The sequence below is a fragment of the Oncorhynchus mykiss genome, chromosome 20, assembly GCF_013265735.2.
Source record: "Oncorhynchus mykiss isolate Arlee chromosome 20, USDA_OmykA_1.1, whole genome shotgun sequence".
In the NCBI taxonomy this organism is placed as follows: Eukaryota; Metazoa; Chordata; class Actinopteri; order Salmoniformes; family Salmonidae; genus Oncorhynchus; species Oncorhynchus mykiss.
In genome coordinates, this window is record NC_048584.1 from 28,379,240 (window position 1) to 28,402,603 (window position 23,364).

The 23,364-nt window shown below is 45.0% G+C and overlaps 1 protein-coding gene across 1 annotated transcript in view; it reads right to left on the reverse strand.

Moving 5' to 3' along the window:
- lrpprc (leucine-rich pentatricopeptide repeat containing) overlaps positions 1 to 23,364 on the reverse strand; it is a 72,798-nt gene that overhangs the window by 45,375 nt on the left and 4,059 nt on the right. The window contains exons 7-20 of the mRNA XM_036956116.1: positions 18,676 to 18,802; positions 16,349 to 16,493; positions 15,964 to 16,121; positions 15,359 to 15,464; positions 15,154 to 15,261; positions 9,109 to 9,227; positions 8,776 to 8,869; positions 7,891 to 7,960; positions 5,086 to 5,113; positions 4,654 to 4,711; positions 2,362 to 2,468; positions 2,055 to 2,132; positions 1,893 to 1,952; positions 89 to 202 (exon numbers count right to left, since the gene is read on the reverse strand). Of these exons, the coding sequence (XP_036812011.1) occupies positions 89 to 202; positions 1,893 to 1,952; positions 2,055 to 2,132; positions 2,362 to 2,468; positions 4,654 to 4,711; positions 5,086 to 5,113; positions 7,891 to 7,960; positions 8,776 to 8,869; positions 9,109 to 9,227; positions 15,154 to 15,261; positions 15,359 to 15,464; positions 15,964 to 16,121; positions 16,349 to 16,493; positions 18,676 to 18,802 (1,372 nt within the window). The remainder of the gene's footprint in view (positions 1 to 88; positions 203 to 1,892; positions 1,953 to 2,054; positions 2,133 to 2,361; positions 2,469 to 4,653; positions 4,712 to 5,085; positions 5,114 to 7,890; positions 7,961 to 8,775; positions 8,870 to 9,108; positions 9,228 to 15,153; positions 15,262 to 15,358; positions 15,465 to 15,963; positions 16,122 to 16,348; positions 16,494 to 18,675; positions 18,803 to 23,364) is intronic.

Below are 23,364 nucleotides of genomic sequence, written 5' to 3' on the forward strand. Positions count from 1 at the left end.
GCAGCAGACTATCACTCTGGAACTGAACCAGGTTTAAGCTTAGCAAACATTACCCAAAAGAGAGAGGGCATGTTTGGTGAGACTGTACCTCCTCGGCACACAGAGTGAGGATGAGTTGTTTCAGGGTAGCTCCTACTGGTTTACTGTCAGCCTTCAGCTCAGCCAGCCTGCTCTCCAGCGCCAAAACCTTGCCGTCCAGAATCTGAAAGGTAGACAGGAAAACGTTACATGCACTCTCCCTAAATGACCATCACCTACAGTGGGGCAAAAATGTATTTAGTCAGCCACCAATTGTGCAAGTTCTCCCACGTAAAAAGATGAGGCCTGTAATTTTCATCATAGGTACACTTCAACTATGACAGACAAAATGAAAGAAAAAAAATCCAGAAAATCACATTGTAGGATTTTTAATGAATTTATTTGCAAATTATGGTGGAAAATAAGTATTTGGTCACCTACAAACAAGCAAGATTTCTGGCTCTCACAGACCTGTAACTTCTTCTTTAAGAGGCTCCTCTGTCCTCCACTCGTTACCTGTATTAATGGCACCTGTTTGAACTTGTTATCAGTATAAAAGACACCTGTCCACAACCTCAAACAGTCACACTCCAAACTCCACTATGGCCAAGACCAAAGAGCTGTCAAAGGATACCAGAAACAAAATTGTAGACCTGCACCAGGCTGGGAAGACTGAATCTGCAATAGGTAAGCAGCTTGGTTTGAAAAAAAATCAGCTGTGGGAGCAATTATTAGGAAATGGAAGACATACAAGACCACTGATAATCTCCCTCGATCTGGGGCTCCACACAAGATCTCACCCCGTGGGGTCAAAATGATCACAAGAACGGTGAGCAAAAATCCCATAACCACACGGGGGGACCTAGTGAATGACCTGCAGAGAGCTGGGACCAAAGTAACAAAGCCTACCATCAGTGACACACTACGCCGCCAGGGACTCAAATCCTGCAGTGCCAGACGTGTCCCCCTGCTTAAGCCAGTACATGTCCAGGCCCGTCTGAAGTTTGCTAGACAGCATTTGGATGATCCAGAAGAAGATTGGGAGAATGTCATATGGTCAGATGAAACCAAAATATAACTTTTTGGTAAAAACTCAACTCGTTGTGTTTGGAGGACAAAGAATGCTGAGTTGCATCCAAAGAACGCCATACCTACTGTGAAGCATGGGGGTGGAAACTTCATGCTTTGGGGCTGTTTTTCTGCAAAGGGACCAGGACGACTGATCCGTGTAAAGGAAAGAATGAATGGGGCCATGTATCGTGAGATTTTGAGTGAAAACCGCCTTCCATCAGCAAGGGCATTGAAGATGAAATGTGGCTGGGTCTTTCAGCATGACAATGATCCCAAACACACCGCCCGGGCAACGAAGGAGTGGCTTCGTAAGAAGCATTTCAAGGTCCTGGAGTGGCCTAGCCAGTCTCCAGATCTCAACCCCATAGAAAATCTTTGGAGGGAGTTGAAAGTCCATGTTGCCCAGCAACAGCCCCAAAACATCACTGCTCTAGAGGAGATCTGCATGGAGGAATGGGCCAAAATACCAGCAACAGTGTGTGAAAACCTTGTGAAGACTTACAGAAAACATTTGACCTCTGTTATATACCCTTTGTTGGCAATAACAAAGTATTGAGATAAACTTTTGTTATTGACCAAATACTTATTTTCCACCATCATTTGCAAATAAATTCATTAAAAATCCTACAATGTGATTTTCTGGATTTTTTTTTCTCCCATTTTGTCTGTCATAGTTGAAGTGTACCTATGATGAAAATTATAGGCCTCTCATATTTTTAAGTGGGAGAACTTGCACAATTGGTGGCTGACTAAATACTTTTTTGCCCCACTGTATATCTCTAAAACCCAATGAATACACTCACAACAACTCTGTTGTCTGAGAAGTTCAGAGGTTCTTGGCTGTCCACCAGGGCGATGACATCCTAAAAGAAACCAAAAGAACCACGTAAGAAAGAAACCAAAACTGCATCATTAAGAATACCTTCACATACAGTAGCTGTGAGTCAGTGATTTAGAACAGATACCTTGATGAGCTCAGGCACGTGATAGGAGTCTAGCAGGTTTCTGATCCCTCTGTAGATGTTCCCTGGGATGATGATACCCTGCAGGTCAAACACGGGAGAACAGGATTAAAATAAATTCTTTCACCTGGGGTTGTCCATTTTAGGAGGGGGCAGATTGCTAATCTGAAATTTGAGATTTGGGACATGGGTAATCTGAATCTCATTATCCGCATAGACAACTCTTAATCTGAGATCAATGTGTGTAAGCCTGTCAGAGAGGTTGTATTTATGAATGGGATGAGTCAAATATCTGTGTGTGTGTGTGTACCATGCTCTTCAGCTGGTTGAAGTACTGCCTGAGCTTGTCCTCCTGAGCCTGCACCTCTGCCTCAGTCATGCTGTCCATCAGGTTATAGAGAAAGTAGGACACAGCCTCTGTAGAGAAGGAAGAGAGGAGTGATGTTATACGTGCACACACACACACACGGACATAGAACGTGGTCCCAGGATAATGGCTGTGTGTGTGTGTGTGAGAGAGAGTAGTGCTGACGGTATTCTTTGAGTGAAGCGAACAGTAATGCGTGTCGGGCGGGTGGCAGTGGGTGACAGCCTCGCACTCTGGGGCGGCCGTGCGGAGGACACAACGGGAAGTGACACGGATAACTGTCTCCATCTCTCCCACCAGCACTACAGCCCGGTCAGACCACACACACACACACACTGACACGGAGAGACACAGCCGCGCCACACACACTGAAAGACACACATTCCTGACAAACTAGACTGAGACGCAGGCTGTTTGTTCAGCACTGTGTCAGCAGCCTGGGCCCATTTTCCCTGACAGACAGGCTGTCCCTCTGGCCAGGTCTCACACCCACCCTATATCTAGGGCAGGACATGAACGTGCAAACCGTCTTCATAACGCAGAGTGAGCGCATCAGCAGACTCCTGCAACGGAGACTGCAGATATATACACAGTGAATGCATAGACAGAGACACAGATACAGTGCCTTCAGAAAGTAGTTATACCCCTTTTGTTTGTTACAGCCTGAATTTAAAAAGGATTCAATTGAGATGTGCTACTGATCTACACACAATACTCCACAATGTCAAAGTGGAATTTTGTTTAAGAAATTATTACAAACTAATGAAACATTTAAAGCGGAAATGTCTTTAGTCAATAACCTTCAACACCTTCGTTAAAGAAAGCCTAAATAGATTCAGGAGTAAACATTTGCTTAACAATTCCCATAATAGGTTGCATGTACTCACTGTATGCAACAATAGTGGTTGACATATTTTTTTTTATGAGTACTCCATCTCTACCCCGCACATTCAATTATCTGCAAGGTTCCTCAGTCGAGTAGTGAATTTCAAGCACAGATTCAACCACACGGGAGGTTTTCCAATATCTCGCAAAGAAGGGCACCTATTGGTAGATGGGTAAAAATTTTAAAAAGCAGACATGGAATATCCCTTTGAGCATGTTGAAGTTATTATTTACGCTTTGGATGGTGCATCAATACATCCAGTCACTACAAAGTCACCGGCAACTGAGTTAGGAAGGACACCTGAGAGGAAGGAAACCACGCAGGGTTTTCACCATGAGGCCAATAGTGATTTTAATGGCTGAGAGAGGATGGAACAACATTGAAGTTGGTCCACAATACTAACCTAAAATGACAGTGAAAAGGAAGTATGTACAGAATAAAAAAATATTCAAAAACTTGCATCCTTTTTGCATTAAGGCACTAAAGTAATACTGCAAACAAAATACAAAGCATGATGTTTAGGGCAAATCCAACACATCACGGAGTACTACACTTCATTTGTTCAATCATGGTGGTGGCTGCATCATGTAATCGATATTCTCGTCATCGGCAAGGACTTGTTCAAAAAAAACGTAATCGAGATACGCACAGCGAAACACCTAGAGGAAAACCTGGTTCAGTCTGCTTTCCACCAGACACTGGGAGACAACTTCCCCTTTCAGCAGGACAATAAACAAGAACACAAGGCCAAATCTACACTGGACTTGCTTACCAAGAGGACATTGAATGTTCCTGAGTGGCCTAGTTACAGTTTTGACTTAAATTGGGATGAAAATCTATGTCAAGACGTGAAAATGTCTAGCAATGATCAACGACCAACTTGACAGAGCTTGAATAAAAATGGGCAAATACTGTACAATTCAGGTGTGCAAAGCTCTGAGACAGACCCAAAAAGATTCACAGCTGTAAATCGCTGCCAAAAGGTCATTCTAACATGTATTGACTCAGGGGGTTGAATATCTAATAAAGATAGTGTTATCATTTTTCATGAATCTTTAAAAAATGTAAAACATTTTCTTCCACTGACAGAATTGTGTAGATCGTTGAAAAACAATTCAATCCCAATTTCTAACAACAAAATGTGGAAAAAGCCAAGGAGTGTGAATACTTTCTGAAGGCACAGTACAGACATGCACACAAACACCTGACTGTTCCGTGTGGCTCAGTTGGTAGAGAATGGAGTTATGGGGCACCATAAATAAGAGTATGATAAAAGACTCCAATGTAAAACAAAAGAAACAGATTGTGTTCTTATGGCCACATTTTCATCCATTCACAAATGATCTTACCAGCAGATCCTGTAGCTCCCTGAGAGAAACGCTCATCTTTGTACAGCAGCTCAGTGATCTGAAAACAAGCATAACCTTAAGAGATGCATCTCATACAAAGACACACGTACATACAAATCGCACAGCATCACACCTGAATAGTGAAAACTCATGCCCCAGAATTATATAGCAGTCATATTGTTGCCTTTTAAAATGCATCAATACAATCAACAGGGGAACGTTTAGAAAAAAAACATTGCAGAAATAAATCTCTATAAAAAACTGGTAATAGTCTATAGGTCATCCAAATTACAAATCAAGATTTTATATGTCATATATTTCTACCTGCAAATATTCTGAACCTTCCACCCGCCTCAATAAACCCCTGACAGTTTCACCCAGCCGATTATGAACAGAGCAGAAACCAAGAAGCAGTGCTGTGCATTGTCTTACCTTGGCCATGCTCTCCAGATCGTCAGACCTGTAGGGGGCAGCAGAGGACAAGACATCAGGATACAAGGACATCGACAGAAATCGGCACAGAATCAGGATACTTAGGCTGCATTCACAGAGGCAGCCCAATTCTGAATTTTCTTTACCTAATTCTCAAAACATATATCTGATGTGATTGTCAAAGACCAATTAGCAGAATTTAAAAAAATCAGAATTAGTTTGCCTGTGTAAACGCAGCCACATACAGTACCAGTCAAAAGTTTGGACACCTACTCATTCATGTGTTTTTCTTTATTTTTACTATTTTCTACATTGTAGAATACTAGTGAAGACATCACTATGAAATAACACATATGGAATTATGTTGTATCCAAAAACGTGTTAACCTAATCAAAATCCCTTTGCCTTGACAGCTTTGCACACTCTTGGAATCCTCTCAACCAGCTTCGTGAGGTAGTCACCTGGAATGCATTTCAATTAACAGGTGTGCATTATTAAAAGTACATTTGTGGAATTTCTTTCCTTCTTAATGCGTTTGAGCAAATCTGTTAAAAGTCCCCAAAGCACACACATCCCTGGGTCGCTCTTCTTTTCAGTTTGCTGCAGCTAGCGACTGGAACGAGCTGCAACAAACACTCAAACTGGACAGTTTTATCTCAACCTCTTCATTCAAACACTCAATCATGGACACTCTGTCTGACAGTTCTGGCTGCTTTGCATGATGTATTGTTGTCTCTACCTTCTTGCCCTTTGTGCTGTTGTCTGTGCCATGTTTGTACCATGTTTTGTGCTGCTACCATGTTGTGCTTCTACCATGTTGTGCTGCTACCATGCTGTGCTGTCATGTGTTGCTTTGTTCTGAACGGATGATCTCTGTATGTGTGGTTCCCACCGTGAAGCATGGTGGTGGTGTGATGGTGCTTTGCTGGTGTCACTGTCAGTTATTTATTTAGAATTCAAGGCACACTTAACCAGCATGGCTACCACAGCATTCTGCAGTGATAAGCCATCCCATCTGATTTGAGCTTAGTGGGACTATCATTTGTTTTTCAATGACCCAACACACCTCTAGGCTGTGTAAGGGCTATTTGACCAAGGAGAGTGATGGAGTGCTGCATCAGAGGACCTGGCCTCCACAAATCACCCGATCTCAACCCAATTGAGTTGGTTTGGGATGAGTTGGACCGCAGATTGAAGGAAAAGCATCCAGCAAGTGCTCAGCATATGTGGGAACTCCTTCAAGACTCATGAAGCTGGTTGAGAGAATGCCAAGAGTGTGCACAGCTATCATCAAGGCAAAGGGTGGCTACTTTGAAGAATCTCAAATAGGTTTTGTTTTTTGCACTTTTTTTGGTTACTACGTGATTCCATGTGTTATTCTATAGTTGATGTCTTCACTATTATTCTACAAAGTAGAACATAGTAAAAATAAAGAAAAACCCTTGAATGAGTGGGTGTCCAAACTTTTGACTGGTATTGTACATACACACAGGAATCAGCACAGAGACATACAGCAAGCTTCTATAAGAACAATATGACAGATTACTGACATGAGTCCCAATGGAACATGACAACTCTGTTAATGTCATATGGCAAACCACCAGTAAACGGACAGGGATGAAGGGCCTGGGCCTTCTGAAGGAGCAAACTATCAATTCTGAATGCTCTAACAGAGATACATGATCACTGAAAACATTGCAACAGGGATATATACATACACACACACACACAGAGAGAAGACTGCCACTTTCTTTGCCTTAACAAATCATCTGAGGAAAAGAGAGGAACTTGACTGAAGGGAAAAAGAGGCACCCTACACAATATTTAGATGAATAGTCAACCGAAAACCATGTCAGACACACGCACCCACACAAAACGATTCCTAAATTATGATGACACAGCCGTGCGTATGTGGCGTTGTCAGCTGGTTTAAGAGAGGCACAGAGACGTGAAGAGGGTGGAGGGGGAGTGGGGGTCTTTAATGATTAAATTATCCCTTGACCTTGCTCTGACAGAAGCAGGTTGTGGAGTGTAGTGACATGGCTCTGACACAGCACACCCTCCCCAGTGACACCCCCCTCTTCTTTGGCGTCAACCCCAATTATGGGCGCAACAGGCCGCCTGGCAACAACAACACCACAAGACTCACAGCTAAATCTATAGCAGACGGCCATTCTACCAGGAACATCGTCCAGAGACCAGTGAGAAACGAGTACAGATGTAGTCGAAATCTTTCACATGACATTCATCTAGAAACTTATCAATCTTCCTCCTGAGGAGGTGATGATGTTTCTGACGTGCAATATCAGCCCCTTGAACTATGATTTTATAGTCATAACTAACAAGTGTGTGTATATTGCTGTGAGGGGAGGACAGTACAGTACAACAGCGCAAAAACACCAGTAAGTATGCCAGGACCTCTGGGCTCCCTGGGGGGGGGGGGTCAAGTCAGATGAGGGCAGGAGGAGTGGGTGTACAGCGTACAAATTTACATCATTGCCCTCCTGCTTGTAGCCTGCCTACAGACCTCAGGCTGGGTAGGGTCAGGGCAGAGCCTTAGGGGCAGGGCTCAGAGTACCCTCATTAACATATCCCAGGGTGCTCCTGGGCCAGGGCTGCAGGTCAGGACCACTGACTGACTGTGTCCATATGCATGAGGCAGCCAGGGCCCGGAACTGGGTGACCTGTTACAGGGAGAGCAACACTGCAGTGTAACTCAGTCACTGACAGTGGGGGGGGGGGGGGGGGGGACAAACAGAGCACTCTTACTCTATAAACAGTTACCACGTAAGAGAACTCACTCACCGTCTGAAGCCCTGGATGAGACTTCCTCTGAAGGTACTCAGGTCCAGGGCAGGGAAGGAGGGAGCAGACACTGGAGAGGGAGTGAGAAACAGACACATTCTGAGGAGTACACTAAGGATGTTTGGTTTCCCAAAGCCTTTATAGATAGAAGTGACATGTCAAAGTGATGTGAAAGACCAATAAGACTAAAGAGAAATATCCAAGCAACCAAAAAAAGGGAGGTGTGTGACAGATTAAGTGAATGAGAGCAAACGGGTAGAGCGAACGAGCATCCATTATTAAACAACCCTCCACCTCATCCCCTCCCATCGCTCTTCACCTCCACCAGTTTAGGCGCGTTGCTCCCTCGATCTCCCGCTCCTCCAAACATATTCACACACACTAATCACTTAAAAGCCCTGATGAGCTAGGAGTGTACGCGGAGCATAGAGAGAGCGAAAGAGAGAGCGAGAGACCGCTCTCTGATGGGGCAATTAGGCTCCAGGCAAAACAGAGGCCAGATGCTGATGACGAGAGTCAACTCCCCGGTGCATCCTCCAGAACCCAACCCTGGGCCCAGAGAGTTACGCTCGGTAGATAGTGCCTCTTGGACGTCTCTGAACTATGAGTGACTAGGAATGGGGCCATCATGAATGTATGTTGGTGTACATAAGTGAACAAAGAAGGTGCATTAGACATGATTACGGGCATAACGACCTGTAATAGATGTATGTTGGTGTACATGATTGAGGATAACAACTAATACAGTAAAGATAGTGATGAAAACAAGGGAAGTGCATTAGACATGATTATCAGCATAATGACCTATAATAGATGTGTGTTTTGACATGATGAATGGACAGAGGAAGCCATTAAGACGGAGTTGAAATACAGGTAGATACTCACTCATAACCAATAGTCCTGCCAGGTTCCCACTACTAGCCTCAGAGCGCATCTCAGAGGACAAGAAACCCTCAGACTCCAAGGAGCAGCCCATTTCCTTCAATAAATACATACCATTCACATGAACACATAAAAATATATAAAATGCAACCGTATACACACACACACACACCAAGACAATCAGAAATGAGCAACGCACATACACATCTCATCTTGGCTGTCCATTGAAGACGATGAGGAATGCTCCTCTTGTGCATGGGTGGGGTAGCGCTTCAGGCGCTGGTGCCACTTCATGTGGAGGCCACCCACCCTACACACCCACCCTACACACCGTACCTTGAATGCATCCCGGGCAGCGTCTATGTTCGGGAAAGCAGGCAGAACGTAGAAGGACATTGTCTCTACATCAGCTGGTACATCCACTTCCTGCATGCCCTTCAACACCTCCATGATCCCTGGAGGAACATAAACACAGACTAGCATACCCAGCTCTGCTACAGCACAGACTAGCATACCCAGCTCTGCTACAGCACAGACTAGCGTACCCAGCTCTGCTACAGCACAGACTAGCGTACCCAGCTCTGCTACAGCACAGACTAGCATACCCAGCTCTGCTACAGCACAGACTAGCATACCAAGCTCTGCTACAGCACAGTACAACACAGCACAACAGTGGACATCAGGGATGGGGTCAATCCCATTTCCAATTCCTGTCAATTCAGGAAGCACACTGAAATTCCAATAACAATTTCCTTTGATGCTTTTGAGTGAGGGACATTTGGAATTGGGTTTACTTTCGGAGTTGACGGGAATTTAAATAGAAATGGACCCCAACCCTGCAGCTTCCAGGGGTTGAGGGGCCGGGCTCCAAACCTATTACCACCACCCTGCTCTCCTCGCAAGCCTCCGCCCCAGGTACACCCACCCCGGGAGCAGCCACATGCATATGGAACAGGCACCCTGCTGCCTAGGCCTGGACGGACATATGAGGCCAAGAGTGGAATGAACCAGTGTGACTGTGTGCACGCTTTTCTTAGGGTGAGAAATACCTAGCTATGTTTTCATGTACGTTTCCATGCAGACTTCAGCAAAAGGGCAGGCTAAGTGTTTCAGTGCTGTATGTGAGCGCACAGACACATCCTGGCTCCCTCACTCTCTGTGTGTGTGTGTGTGTTTACACTCCACTCAGGCCCACACAGCTCTCTGTATCTCAATCCTCTTGAGAGGGTCTCTGTTCACCTGGTAATACCCTCCACCGCCCCAAAACACACCTGAATAAAAGATAAGGACCTGCTTTTATCCACCATTAAAACCTAACTTAGGAGCCCCAGCTGGGGGTGGAGGTGGAGAAGGAGAGAGGGAGAGGGGTAGCATTAACCAGGTAGGCACCTGGCTCACTCAGGCCACTCCATCATATGTGTCCTTCATTCACCTCTCTCTCCCTCACAGCTCACTGCCCTCACTGCTTTCAAGAAAGAAAAAAAAGGTAGATCTGATGCTTTTTTCTCAATGGAGCCTGTGAGTGTCCTCTCATCCTTTCTTCGTTTTTTTATGAAAGGAGAAGAGCACCTGTTTTCCTGTTGAATAATCGATGATCCATTTCTGGGCGAGCCAGACTGATAGAAAACATGTCAATGGAGCTGGTAAGTGTCGGTCCCATGTTTTATGAGCTGAAATTTAAAAAAGCCTCTCGCTCTCAAATGTTATGAATACATTTGTTTACATCCCTGTTAGTGAGCATTTCTCCTTTGCCAAGATAATCCATCCACCTGACAGGTGTAGCAATTGGCATGCTGACTGCAGGAATGTCCACTTTCTCTATCATAAGCCACCTCCGTCATTTTCAAGAATTTGGCAGTACGTCCAACCGGCCTCACGTATACCCACGCCAGCCCAGGACCTCCACTCCCGGCTTCTTCACCTGCAGGATCATCTGAGACCAGCAACCCGGACAGCTGACGAAACTGAGGAGTATCTCTGTCTGTAATAAGGCCCTTTGGTGGGGAAAAACTCATTCTGATTGGCTGGGCCTGGCTCCCCAGTAGGTGGGCCAGTCATGTAAAATCCATAGGTTTAGGGCCCTATTAAAATTATTTAAATTGACTGATTTCCTTATATGAACTAACTCAGTCAAATTGTTGAAATTGTTGCATGTTGCATTGATATTTATATATTCAGTATATACTGTATATGACCTGGTTCTCACATGAGATTCTAGAATCAGCACTTTTTCACTAATGCAAGTGTGCGAGGGAGTGAGTTGCTTTTAAAAGCAGCAGGGTGGGCGCTGGTTCAGTGGTTACTTGGTGAACGCTAAACATCGGGGTTTCAAACAGGCTTCATATACATGGTTCATAAACTCACTGCATAAAGTAGAACAAATTATCCTTTTGATATTTAGGTAAAGGGTGTTAAGACAGGTTAGCTAACTTTTCTTTTTAGCTTTTCCAAGTGCACTTCATCTTACAATTGAAGCAGGTGTATCTAGCCCTCTAATATTGCACAGGTGAGGCATGAGACTGGCTGGAGCACAGCAGAGGAACTTCACAGTGACTGACTCATTGGGACTGAAGGCTTAATCCTCACCTTAGACATCCTGGTCCATGCGCAGGCCAGACTATAACTACATGTCCACTGAGGCAGAGGAGACGAGATGAGAAGCCCTCTGAGTCAAGAGATTGACAAATAGAAAGGGAAAACGAAAGAAGAGAATAGCAAGGAGAGGACCAGAATTAACTGGTTGCCATTTCTTACACTCCTCCTCTGTCCTTGAAATGAGTACCTGTACCTTCTGCCTCGCTCTACCCCTCCCTCCCTCCCTCCGCCCGTCGCTCTCGGTTTTTGTCTCTAGGAGTACAGGTGGCTGTGACGATGTCAGATGGAATCACGTCTTGTTCCATTAATTACCACACTAACACTTACAGGGTGGACTGAGGGATGGCAGGAGAGGAAGTGGTGAGAGTAGTCTGGCCCAGGAGTGGGAGGGTGAACGGAAAGGCTCTGGAGCAACGAACCGCCCTTGCTGTCTCTGCCTGGCCGGTTCCCCTCTTTCCACTGGGATTCTCTGCCTCTAACCCTATTACAGGGGCCGAGTCACTGGCTTACTGGGGCTCTCTCATGCCGTCCCTGGAGGGGGTGCGTCACCTGAGTGGGTTGATTCACTGATGTGGTCATCCTGTCTGGGTTGGCGCCCCCCCCCCCCCCCTTGGGTTGTGCCGTGGCGGAGGTCTTTGTGGGCTATACTCAGCCTTGTCTCAAGATGGTAAGTTGGTGGTTGAAGATATCCCTCTAGTGGTGTGGGGGCTGTGCTTTGGCAAAGTGGGTGGGGTTATATCCTTCCTGTTTGGCCCTGTCCGTGGGTGTCCTCGGATGGGGCCACAGTGTCTCCTGACCCCTCCTGTCTCAGCCTCCAGTATTTATGCTGCAGTAGTTTATGTGTCGGGGGGCTAGGGTCAGTTTGTTATATCTGGAGTACTTCTCCTGTCCTATTCGGTGTCCTGTGTGAATCTAAGTGTGCGTTCTCTAATTCTCTCCTCCTCTCTTTCTCTCTCTCGGAGGACCTGAGCCCTAGGACCATGCCCCAGGAATACCTGACATGATGACTCCTTGCTGTCCCCAGTCCACCTGACCGTGCTGCTGCTCCAGTTTCAACTGTTCTGCCTTATTATTAATCGGACATGCTGGTAATTTATGAACATTTGAACATCTTGATCATGTTCTGTTATAATCTCCACCCGGCACAGCCAGAAGAGGACTGGCCACCCCACATAGCCTGGTTCCTCTCTAGGTTTCTTCCTAGGTTTTGGCCTTTCTAGGGAGTTTTTCCTAGCCACCGTGCTTCTACACCTGCATTGCTTGCTGTTTGGGGTTTTAGGCTGGGTTTCTGTACAGCACTTTGAGATATCAGCTGATGTACGAAGGGCTATATAAATACATTTGATTTGATTTAAGAGATGGGTTAGAGGGAAAGGGGGCATTTGTTGAAGAGGTCGAGGAGAGTTGGTTGGGGGAGGTGGGTAGACTGGATGCCTGGTGGCAGACAGGGGGGCTTTAATCTGCACCTCACAAAACATAAAAGCCTCTTCGTAAAGCAGAGGCGGCTCGCCGCACCACTTTCTCGCTCTCTCTCTCACCGTTGTCACAAGTGATAAGCGAGCTCTCCCTGCTCGGGAGTGACAAGCCGGCCGTGGCTCACGGCTGGTGGGAACAAAAGCAGAGCATATGCTTCCTCAAACTCGCCTGCCCAAATCCACACCTCATCAAAATGCTAAGTTTTTTTGCCCCCGCTCCTGCCCGCCAGTGACACCTGTGGACAGAAAGTGACATGGCGCTTAATATTTCATGCCGGTGCACAGTGGTGCGGGTAATCCAAAGTGAATTCCCTCAGAGCGCTCGCATTTACATGAAATCAAGTCACTCCGCATCAGTCACATCACCTCCACCACGCTGACCCCGAACGCTTTTACACACACACGGATGGACACAAACACGCCCCTCCTGCAGCCAAACAGCGGCTGCATCATTCATGAGGGTTAACGCTAACAACACAGGGACAACCAGAGTATAAAAGAAAGAGAAGTTTCTTTGTTTCCGCTAAGCGGTCTGACAACTAAATGGATGTCCGATATGTTCAAACCAGGGTGGAGTCTGCTAGCACACTACTCTGAACCTCCTGAAGCAGCCATTCTCACCTATAACTAAGACTCCAAAAACAAAAAGACTATGTATTGCTTCTCAAAGGCAGAACATTTTGTGACATAACAATGTCCAAATACGGTCATTATGACACGAATTTGAACTCGTCTTGGACCATTTCAGTCTAGCCATTTATCTTTCTGAAATAAAGTAGCAACACAATTAATCGTTTTCTATATCAGAATATGAAAACAGGAAGGATGAACTGCTCCTAAACCCCCTTCTCCCATGAAGCCCTTTAGTTTCTTTATGGCTGAAACTGGACTATAGGAAACTAGAGGCTTCCACAGCCACTGTAGCAGAATGACCTGTGACCCCTACACCCACAGGAGTAGGTAGGGTGTGGGGGATTAAACCTCTCAGGCTACAGTCCCCCAATCCCCACCATAAAGGGGGACCCCATCCTTTCCCCCTCAGGGCAGGGTAGAGGTCAAATCAGCCTCCTCCTCATATGAGAGAGAAGAGCATCGCTTAGATAAACCTGACATTATGCTAATTCACAGAGGGACGTTGAAAAGGAGTGAGGTAGCACGAAAGCTGGAGACAGCAGAGCAACAAAAGGGGAAGAAAGGAAAGTACAGTTTGACAGTCAGACAACCAAAACAACTTCCAGTCCTGGGCCTGTTTTAATCTAGGAGAATAAGAACGTACAGTAGTTATCCTGCGACCTTCCTTGACCTTTACTAAGATCTATTCCGAGAGGTCCCCTGAGAGAAACGGGGGGGGGGGGGGGGGGGGGGGTCATCATCTGTTCCGTTCTGCCTGGAGTGCCCTCTCTCCATCTCAGGCTCAGATCCGACCTCTTTCCCCCCACTTGCCCCCAAACTAGTGAAATCGTTCCAGGGTGGACCACTCTGGCCCATAAATATTTGACAGGCCCTGCTACTTTAAAAGCCCCTTACGAAGGAGTGGTCTGGAGAAGTCATAACCTGGCCAAGGCCTGAGTATGCTGTGGGCTCCGAGAGTCTCTCTATCCAGAGAGTACTACATAAAGCTTATATCTCTAGAGTAGACAGACACACCGCAGCATTGGGCCTCAGGGCATCACATTAGGCTCTCACATACGCCTTTCTACCATAGTGACTTAAAACCAATACTATAACTATCTTCAATCCCTTCTAAAAATGCACACATTTTAGAACTATTTCAAGCATCAAAGCATCTAGTTCCAGGAGTGCCTCTCTCATAAAATATATTTATGGTATTGGAGCGAGAGAGAAGTCTGTGGGTGTACGTCATGTGAGTGACCTCTCAGACAGTGACATCAGACAGGTCCCATCATGCCCTGTGGTGGGTTAGGGATCAGACCCGGAGCCCACCAGGGAGTGGCATGGAGGCGTCACCGTCCACAAAGCCGTGACGGACAGCTCCCTCACTCATTCTGAACCCTGTCACTCTCTGTGTTAGCCCCGTGAAGAGGGGAGAGTGACCCAGGGACACCCTGGCAAGTGAAGCGAACATGGGTGGTCAACTTGGAACGTCAATCTACTACAATGGCTAGCCCAGAGGGTGGTACTGGTTCATATCGGAATCTCCAACCACAAAGCATGAATGGGCTAAACAAATGGAGATGGAGGGTTCTATCGAGAGAAGACTGGAGCTGAAATCACCGATTCAATCCCTATTTATCAGTATTTTATATCAAATGGTTTCGTGTTTGTAGGTTTTTAAATCACATTTCCATACCTGTTCTGTTCTGGTCCTTGGCATGTTGTGTGAGGAGGGGCCAGAAGTAGTGAGGCCTGATGGGTTGCCCCTGTTCCTTCATCATCTTCATCACCTCCACTGCAGTAGCTGGAGAAAAGGAGGGAATATTAGAGAGATGAAGAACTCCCTGGGCTGTGTTGCCTCCTACTCCTTCCTGTGCATTTCTCAGAAGGATGTAGCGTACCAGTCTTCTTGGCCTCCAGGCAGCAGTAGAGGGTGAACTGCAGGGGAGTAGTGTGGTAGCTGGAGTCCTGCAGCTCCTTGCAGTAGCGCGCCAACTTATCCACTGGCTAAAAACACAGACAGATGGACATTTCATTTGTAGAATCCGGTGTAATAGATAAGGGTTGGAACTAAAGTGTGCAGAAGGGTAGCTCTCCAGGAGGCGAGTTTGGGCAATCCTGGTCTAGAACCATTGTATCCCCTAGGATTTTTTTCAACAGGCAAAGTTAGCGGGGGGGGGGGGGGGGGCGTGTGGTGGCGGCCGTGGCCAATGGTGCGGTTTTAGAGGCCCCCCTCTTGATTGCAGAGGCAATTTTGTTGTTAAAGCTAATTTCCTGCAATTCCACACATATAGCCATGGGGCAGAGACAAAAATTGCAGTTTCAAAGATTCTCCCCGACTGTCTAGTTTTGATTTAGGTAATTGTTCTCAAAGTATATAGCTCCAATATCTTTTGCACATATATGGTTGAAATTGTTTAAGTTTACACAAAAAATGTTATACCATCATGAAATTGATTTAAAACTTTGTGTTGTATTTTCTGCCGTGGAAACACTAAAGCCTTACCTTGTCCATGTTGACACAGTGACGCAGGAAGAAGTTGCCCAGGGTGGGGGAGTCTCCACTCTGGGTCTCTTGCTGCAGGGTGGGGAAGGTCTTCAGCACGGTGAAGGCTGTGTCTTCCTGGCCCTGGGTGATCAGGCTCAGACACAAGTTCATAGCATCTACAGGGGGGAGAGGACAAGAAAGATGGGTTGACTCATCCAATATCATAATATTTGTTATCTCAACAACGCATAACCAGAATGTTCAGGGGTAGTTTCAGTCCCTCCACCGTCTAGTACAGGACTCCTCAACAATAAAGTGTTAAACCTTCACTTGCATTGCAAGTTCCTGGAAGAAAAAAAAATAATCACTGTAAAAAGTGCTAGTCCTCCAGAGCTGATCATACCTGGAACATATCCTCTCTCGTGTCTCATACGCTCCACTATCTCTGGTACGTGCTGCTGATGGCCTGCCTTGGACAGGCTGAATACCACCTGCATCAGGTCTCTGTCCATCAGACTGGTGTCTGTGTTCTCCACAGCCTCCAGAGTCTGGGGATGGGACACACGGGAGGGTCAGTTCACACACACACACACACACACTAGGGTTTCTGTTGACCGACATTTTAATTTACCGGACCCATGGTTCTCAGAATGACAAATCCCAGTTAGAATATGGTAATTAACAGAACATGCAAGTCAAAGATGAAAACGATGTGCACGATTCTTATTGAATTATTATGTGCACTTTAAAACATGTTAAGACTGTCCACATGGACTTTTCCTCAGTCAACAAGATGAGTAATGAACAGCAAAATCACTCGCCTGTCAATCTACTATAGTAGAAAAGTTAAGGTAATTATTCTATTGGTCAGCTTGTCAACAAAGAAATAGCCTATTCCAAACAGCTTCTGGGACAGTTTTGGTAAGACACGTCTCATAATATATATTAATTGTGATGTGTGACGCGCTGATGAAACCGCCTTCCATTACCGTTTGATGCTGCGTTCAATACAACTGGGAGCTCGGAAATCTCAGACTTCTGACTTCAGTGTGTCCATGAACACCGGGGGGGGGGGGGCGCCTCCGACTGGGAAACTCAGGCCTCTTTCTATAGCTCGGACTTTCCGACAATGATCACTGACGTCATGATTTGACCTAATATTTTTCAGAGTTCCCAGTTGTCCAGAAAGCCTCATTCTAAAATGGATTGAATCGTTTCTCCGCCCAAATCAATCTACACACATAATGACGAAGCAAAAACTGAAATATCACATTTACATAAGAATTTAGACCCTTTACTCAGTACTTTGTTGAAGCACCTTTGGCAGCGACTACAGCCTCAAGTCGTCTTGGGTATGACGCTACAAGCTTGGCACACCTGTATTTGGGGAGGTTCTCACATTCTTCTCTGCAGATCCTCTCAAGCTGTCAGGCTGGACAGTATCGCAGCACAGTGTCGCTGCACAGCTATTTTCAGGTCTCTCTAGATGTGTTCGATCGGGTTCAAGTCCAGGCTCTAGCTGGCCTACTCAAGGACATTCAGAGACTTGTCCCCAAGCCACTCCGTTGTCTTTGCTGTGTGCTTAGGGTCATTGTCCTGTTGGAAGGTGAACCTTCACCCCAATCTGAGGTCATGAGAGCTCTGGAGCAGATTCTCATCAAGGGTCTCTGTACTTTGCTCTGTTCATCTTTTCCTCAATGCTGACTAGTCTCCGAGTCCCTACCGCTTGAAAATATCCCCACAGCATGATGCTGCCACCACACTTCACCGTAGGGATGGTGCCAGGTTTCTTCCAGATGTGAAGAATGACATTCAGGCCAAATAGTTCAAGCTTGGTTTCATCAGACCAGAGAATCTTGTTTCTCATGGTCTGAGAGACTTTAAGTGCCCTTTGGAAAACTCTAAGCAGGCTGTGCCTTTTTACTGAGGAGTGGCTTCTGTCTGGGAACTCTAACATAAAGACCGGATTGGTGGAGTGCTGCAGAGATGGTTGTCCTTCTGGAAGGTTCTCCCTTCTCCACAGAGGGACTCTGGAGCGCTGTCAGAGTGACCATCGGGTGCTTAGTCACCTCCCTGACCGGGCCCTTCTCCCCCGATTGCTCAGTTTGGCCTGGTGGCAGCTCTAGGAACAGTCTTGATGGTTCCCAACTTCTTCGATTTAAGAATGATGGAGGCCACTGTGTTCTTGGGGACCTTCAATGCTGCAGAATGTTTTGGGTACCCTTCCCCAGCTATGTAATTATGTAAATATGGTATTTGTTATTTATGTTTAATACATTTGCAAAAAAAACCACCAGAAACAGGTTTTGCCTTGTCATAATGGGGATTGATAAGATTTATCAATTTTAGAATAAGGCTGCAACGTCACAAAATGTGGAAACGAGTCAAGGGGTCTGAATACTTTCCTAATGCACTGTGCATAATGAAAATACTCCACACACGCGCCAATTTAATTCCACTAAATTATGCAAATTAACCTATAGACCGATAAGCATGATCAGTCAAATCTATTTCCATCAATGAATAGGCTAAAAAGCATTATTTCACAAAATGATTTTTTCTTCTCCTGGATAATTGTCAGGCTACAATTTTCTTTATCGATTTAAAACATTTTTTTTTTTCACAAAAAGCCGGCCATTACTGGCTAATGGAAACCCCGACATGCACACTACAAGGTGTCACTTACCTACTAGATCTTATCCACTCACACAAACCCAATGGTCCACTCACCTGTTTGATCTTGTCCATATCCCCTCTCTCTGCATAGGCGTTGAGCAGTGCCACATATGTGTCAGGGCCCGGCTCGATGCCTGCCCCCTTCATGACTTGCAGGATGCTCTCTGAACTCTCCATGTCACTGTATGGGCACGAGAGACACACAAGTCAACACAATAAGACTGATGGGTTCAGATTTGTAAACGTGACAATTTTGTTAATCACTAGTTATACTAGAGACATGAGGGGTGGCATAGTCTAGGGCAGTGGTGCTCAACAGGTTGCCTGGGGACCCAAATTTGACAATGACAATTGAGCCGCGACCCAATATTACATTTTGTAATGTATTGCAGCTGCATTCTTCACTTGCAAAATAGACTGTCTCAATGGCCTACTATTATGGTATTAAAGAAAGTAATTACACAGCCATATTAACTGAGAAAACATACATTCAAGAGAATAAGCCATTTTAATTAGGAGAACCGTTCAGGAGTGGGGTGTAATACATTATCACTCAGAACACGACATTAAAACCAGTCCAATAATGTTAATGAACAGTATCACACACACACACACACACGAGTCCAATAATGTTAATGAACAGTATCACACACCAGTCCAATAATGTTAATGAACAGTATCACACACACACACACGAGTCCAATAATGTTAATGAACAGTATCACACACCAGTCCAATAATGTTAATGAACAGTATCACATACCAGTCCAATAATGTTAATGAACAGTATCACACACCAGTCCAATAATGTTAATGAACAGTATCACATCCCAGTCCAATAATGTTAATGAACAGTATCACACACCAGTCCAATAATGTTAATGAACAGTATCACATACCAGTCCAATAATGTCAATGAACAGTATCACATACCAGTCCAATAATGTCAATGAACAGTATCACACACCAGTCCAATAATGTTAATGAACAGTATCACACACCAGTCCAATAATGTTGATGAACAGTATCACATACCAGTCCAATAATGTTAATGAACAGTATCACACACCAGTCCAATAATGTTAATGAACAGTATCACACACCAGTCCAATAATGTTAATGAACAGTATCACACACCAGTCCAATAATGTTAATGAACAGTATCACACACCAGTCCAATAATGTTAATGAACAGTATCACACACCAGTCCAATAATGTTAATGAACAGTATCACATACCAGTCCAATAATGTTAATGAACAGTATCACATCCCAGTCCAATAATGTTAATGAACAGTATCACATCCCAGTCCAATAATGTTAATGAACAGTATCACACACCAGTCCAATAATGTTAATGAACAGTATCACACACCAGTCCAATAATGTTAATGAACAGTATCACACACCAGTCCAATAATGTTAATGAACAGTATCACACACCAGTCCAATAATGTTAATGAACAGTATCACACACCAGTCCAATAATGTTAATGAACAGTATCACACACCAGTCCAATAATGTTAATGAACAGTATCACACACCAGTCCAACAATGTTAATGAACAGTATCACACACCAGTCCAACAATGTTAATGAACAGTATCACACACCAGTCCAATAATGTTAATGAACAGTATCACATACCAGTCCAATAATGTTAATGAACAGTATCACATACCAGTCCAATAATGTTAATGAACAGTATCACACACCAGTCCAATAATGTTAATGAACAGTATCACATCCCAGTCCAATAATGTTAATGAACAGTATCACACACCAGTCCAATAATGTTAATGAACAGTATCACATACCAGTCCAATAATGTCAATGAACAGTATCACATACCAGTCCAATAATGTCAATGAACAGTATCACACACCAGTCCAATAATGTTAATGAACAGTATCACACACCAGTCCAATAATGTTGATGAACAGTATCACATACCAGTCCAATAATGTTAATGAACAGTATCACACACCAGTCCAATAATGTTAATGAACAGTATCACATACCAGTCCAATAATGTTAATGAACAGTATCACACACCAGTCCAATAATGTTAATGAACAGTATCACACACCAGTCCAATAATGTTAATGAACAGTATCACACACCAGTCCAATAATGTTAATGAACAGTATCACACACCAGTCCAATAATGTTAATGAACAGTATCACACACCAGTCCAATAATGTTAATGAACAGTATCACACACCAGTCCAATAATGTTAATGAACAGTATCACACACCAGTCCAATAATGTTAATGAACAGTATCACATACCAGTCCAATAATGTTAATGAACAGTATCACACACCAGTCCAATAATGTTAATGAACAGTATCACACACCAGTCCAATAATGTTAATGAACAGTATCACACACCAGTCCAATAATGTTAATGAACAGTATCACACACCAGTTCAAATAGAAAAACAATCATTAGGAATTCTTAATCATCAATTACCATGTGAATAGTTTCACAACCTTAAAGTTTTTTTTTTAAAGGTGTAAGTTTAACCAGTTCATGTAACATGTAATATGAATGTCAGAATGAGTTAGTAATAATTACCCTAGTGAACAATAACTCATGAACCTGTTTATTTATTGTGTGTGTGGCCTATCAGTGGGAAAGCTGGGGGTGTTTCTTCAGTTTGATACATTTATTGAAGTCTGGGGTGATGGTTGACAGGGCAGCTCGGAGGTCATGCTGGCTGTCCAGTTTATTTCTGCTTTTAGTTTTCAGCACGGCCATAGCAGTGAACACACTTTCACACAGATAGGTAGAGCTGAACTGTAGCATGATTCTGATTGCATGGCAGACGAGAGCAGGATACTCTCCCACTAAGCCTCACCAGAACTGTGGCAGTGTCATTTCCAGGATGCGCATGCTCAGTCTGCGATCAAATGACAGCTCCACCAGCGGATCCTCTTCATTGCTGGGCAATGTGACGCTTCCCATCTCACAAAATTGTCCCTGCAGCCTGACAAGACGCGGTTCAACGTTTCCCCCCAGTAGTGTCAAAGTGTGCTTTGTTGATCAGATTGTGGGCGTTGGGAAACATGTCAATACTCCCATTAAAAATATGATTTGCCCAAACGGTAAGCTTCATCTTGAAGGCATCCACTTTGTGTCTCTGTTCAAATCGATTGTGCCCCCTCCCTTGCATTGACACATTGAGCAAATTCAAATGATCAAAAATATCTGCCAGGTGGGCAACCTATGTGAGCCATTCCTCACAATCAAAATGTTCGGGCAGAGATGACACATATTCCAAAATAAAGGCATAAAAGCGACCCGGCACTTTACTCCTGGATTGCCAGCGGACCTCTGCATGGCTCCCACTCCCCACAGAAGGCCTGGAAACACCTTTTATTTTTGATATAGTTGACACACATCTTGGATAGTGTCGTGGAGCTCAGGCACCATGTCCTTCGCTGCCAATGCCTCCCTGTGTAGGAAGCAGTGGTTCCACATTGCACTCTGTGCTTCCCCCAGGATCTGCTTTACAACTCCTGAGTGCTATCCCGTCATGGCAGCTGCCCTATCAGTGGTCACACCGATAGCTTTAAGTTTGTTGGCGGCTGATTCTTCCAAGATTTCAGTGAACAAATCAATCGCAGCAGGGAGTATGAGATCCTCTGCATTGCTATATTTATTTATTTTTAAAGTCAGTTGTCTTATCTTTGACTTGGATGCTTGGTGTCCAGATGCCTTTTCATTTTGGAGGGTTTCATTAGCTGACAGTCTGTCTTCTAAAACCATAATTGATGAAGTCGGGGTCGTATTTTCTCTTCTTGACAGGGACCGGGTTATCTGCCTTGTTGTTGACATTGGAAGCAGAAGTAGATGAAGAGGGAGCTGAATGTTTTACAAACTTGTCCATGATTTAACTCTGACAGCTAGCCTACATGAGTTAAATGACAGCTAACTATCCACATGTGCAATGCCTGCAGAACACATCTGCATAGTTAGCTGGTCATTTCAACACTGCTGACGCACTGTGGTGCAGCACACGCACACCAGTGTGTCGCGGTAACGTTGCGAAAGTCAGCAACAATAAGTGGTGCAGCGCACGCACACCAGTGTGTCGCGGTAACGTTGCGAAAGTCAGCAACAATAAGTGGTGCAGCGCACGCACACCAGTGTGTCGCGGTAACGTTGCGAAAGTCAGCAACAATAAGTGGTGCAGCGCACGCACACCAGTGTGTCGCGGTAACGTTGTGAAAGTCAGCAACAATAAGTGGTGCAGCGCACGCACACCAGTGTGTCGCGGTAACGTTGTGAAAGTCAGCAACAATAAGTGGTGCAGCGCACGCACACCAGTGTGTCGCGGTAACGTTGTGAAAGTCAGAAACAATAAGTGGTGCAGCGCACGCACACCAGTGTGTCGCGGTAACGTTGCGAAAGTCAGCAACAATAAGTGGTGCAGCGCACGCACACCAGTGTGTCGTGGTAACGTTGTGAAAGTCAGCAACAATATGTGGTGCAGCGCACGCGCACCAGTGTGTCGCGGTAACGTTGTGAAAGTCAGCAACAATAAGTGGTGCAGCGCACGCACACCAGTGTGTCGCGGTAACGTTGTGAAAGTCAGCAACAATAAGTGGTGCAGCGCACGCACACCAGTGTGTCGCGGTAACGTTGTGAAAGTCAGCAACAATAAGTGGTGCAGCGCACGCACACCAGTGTGTCGCGGTAACGTTGTGAAAGTCAGCAACAATAAGTGGTGCAG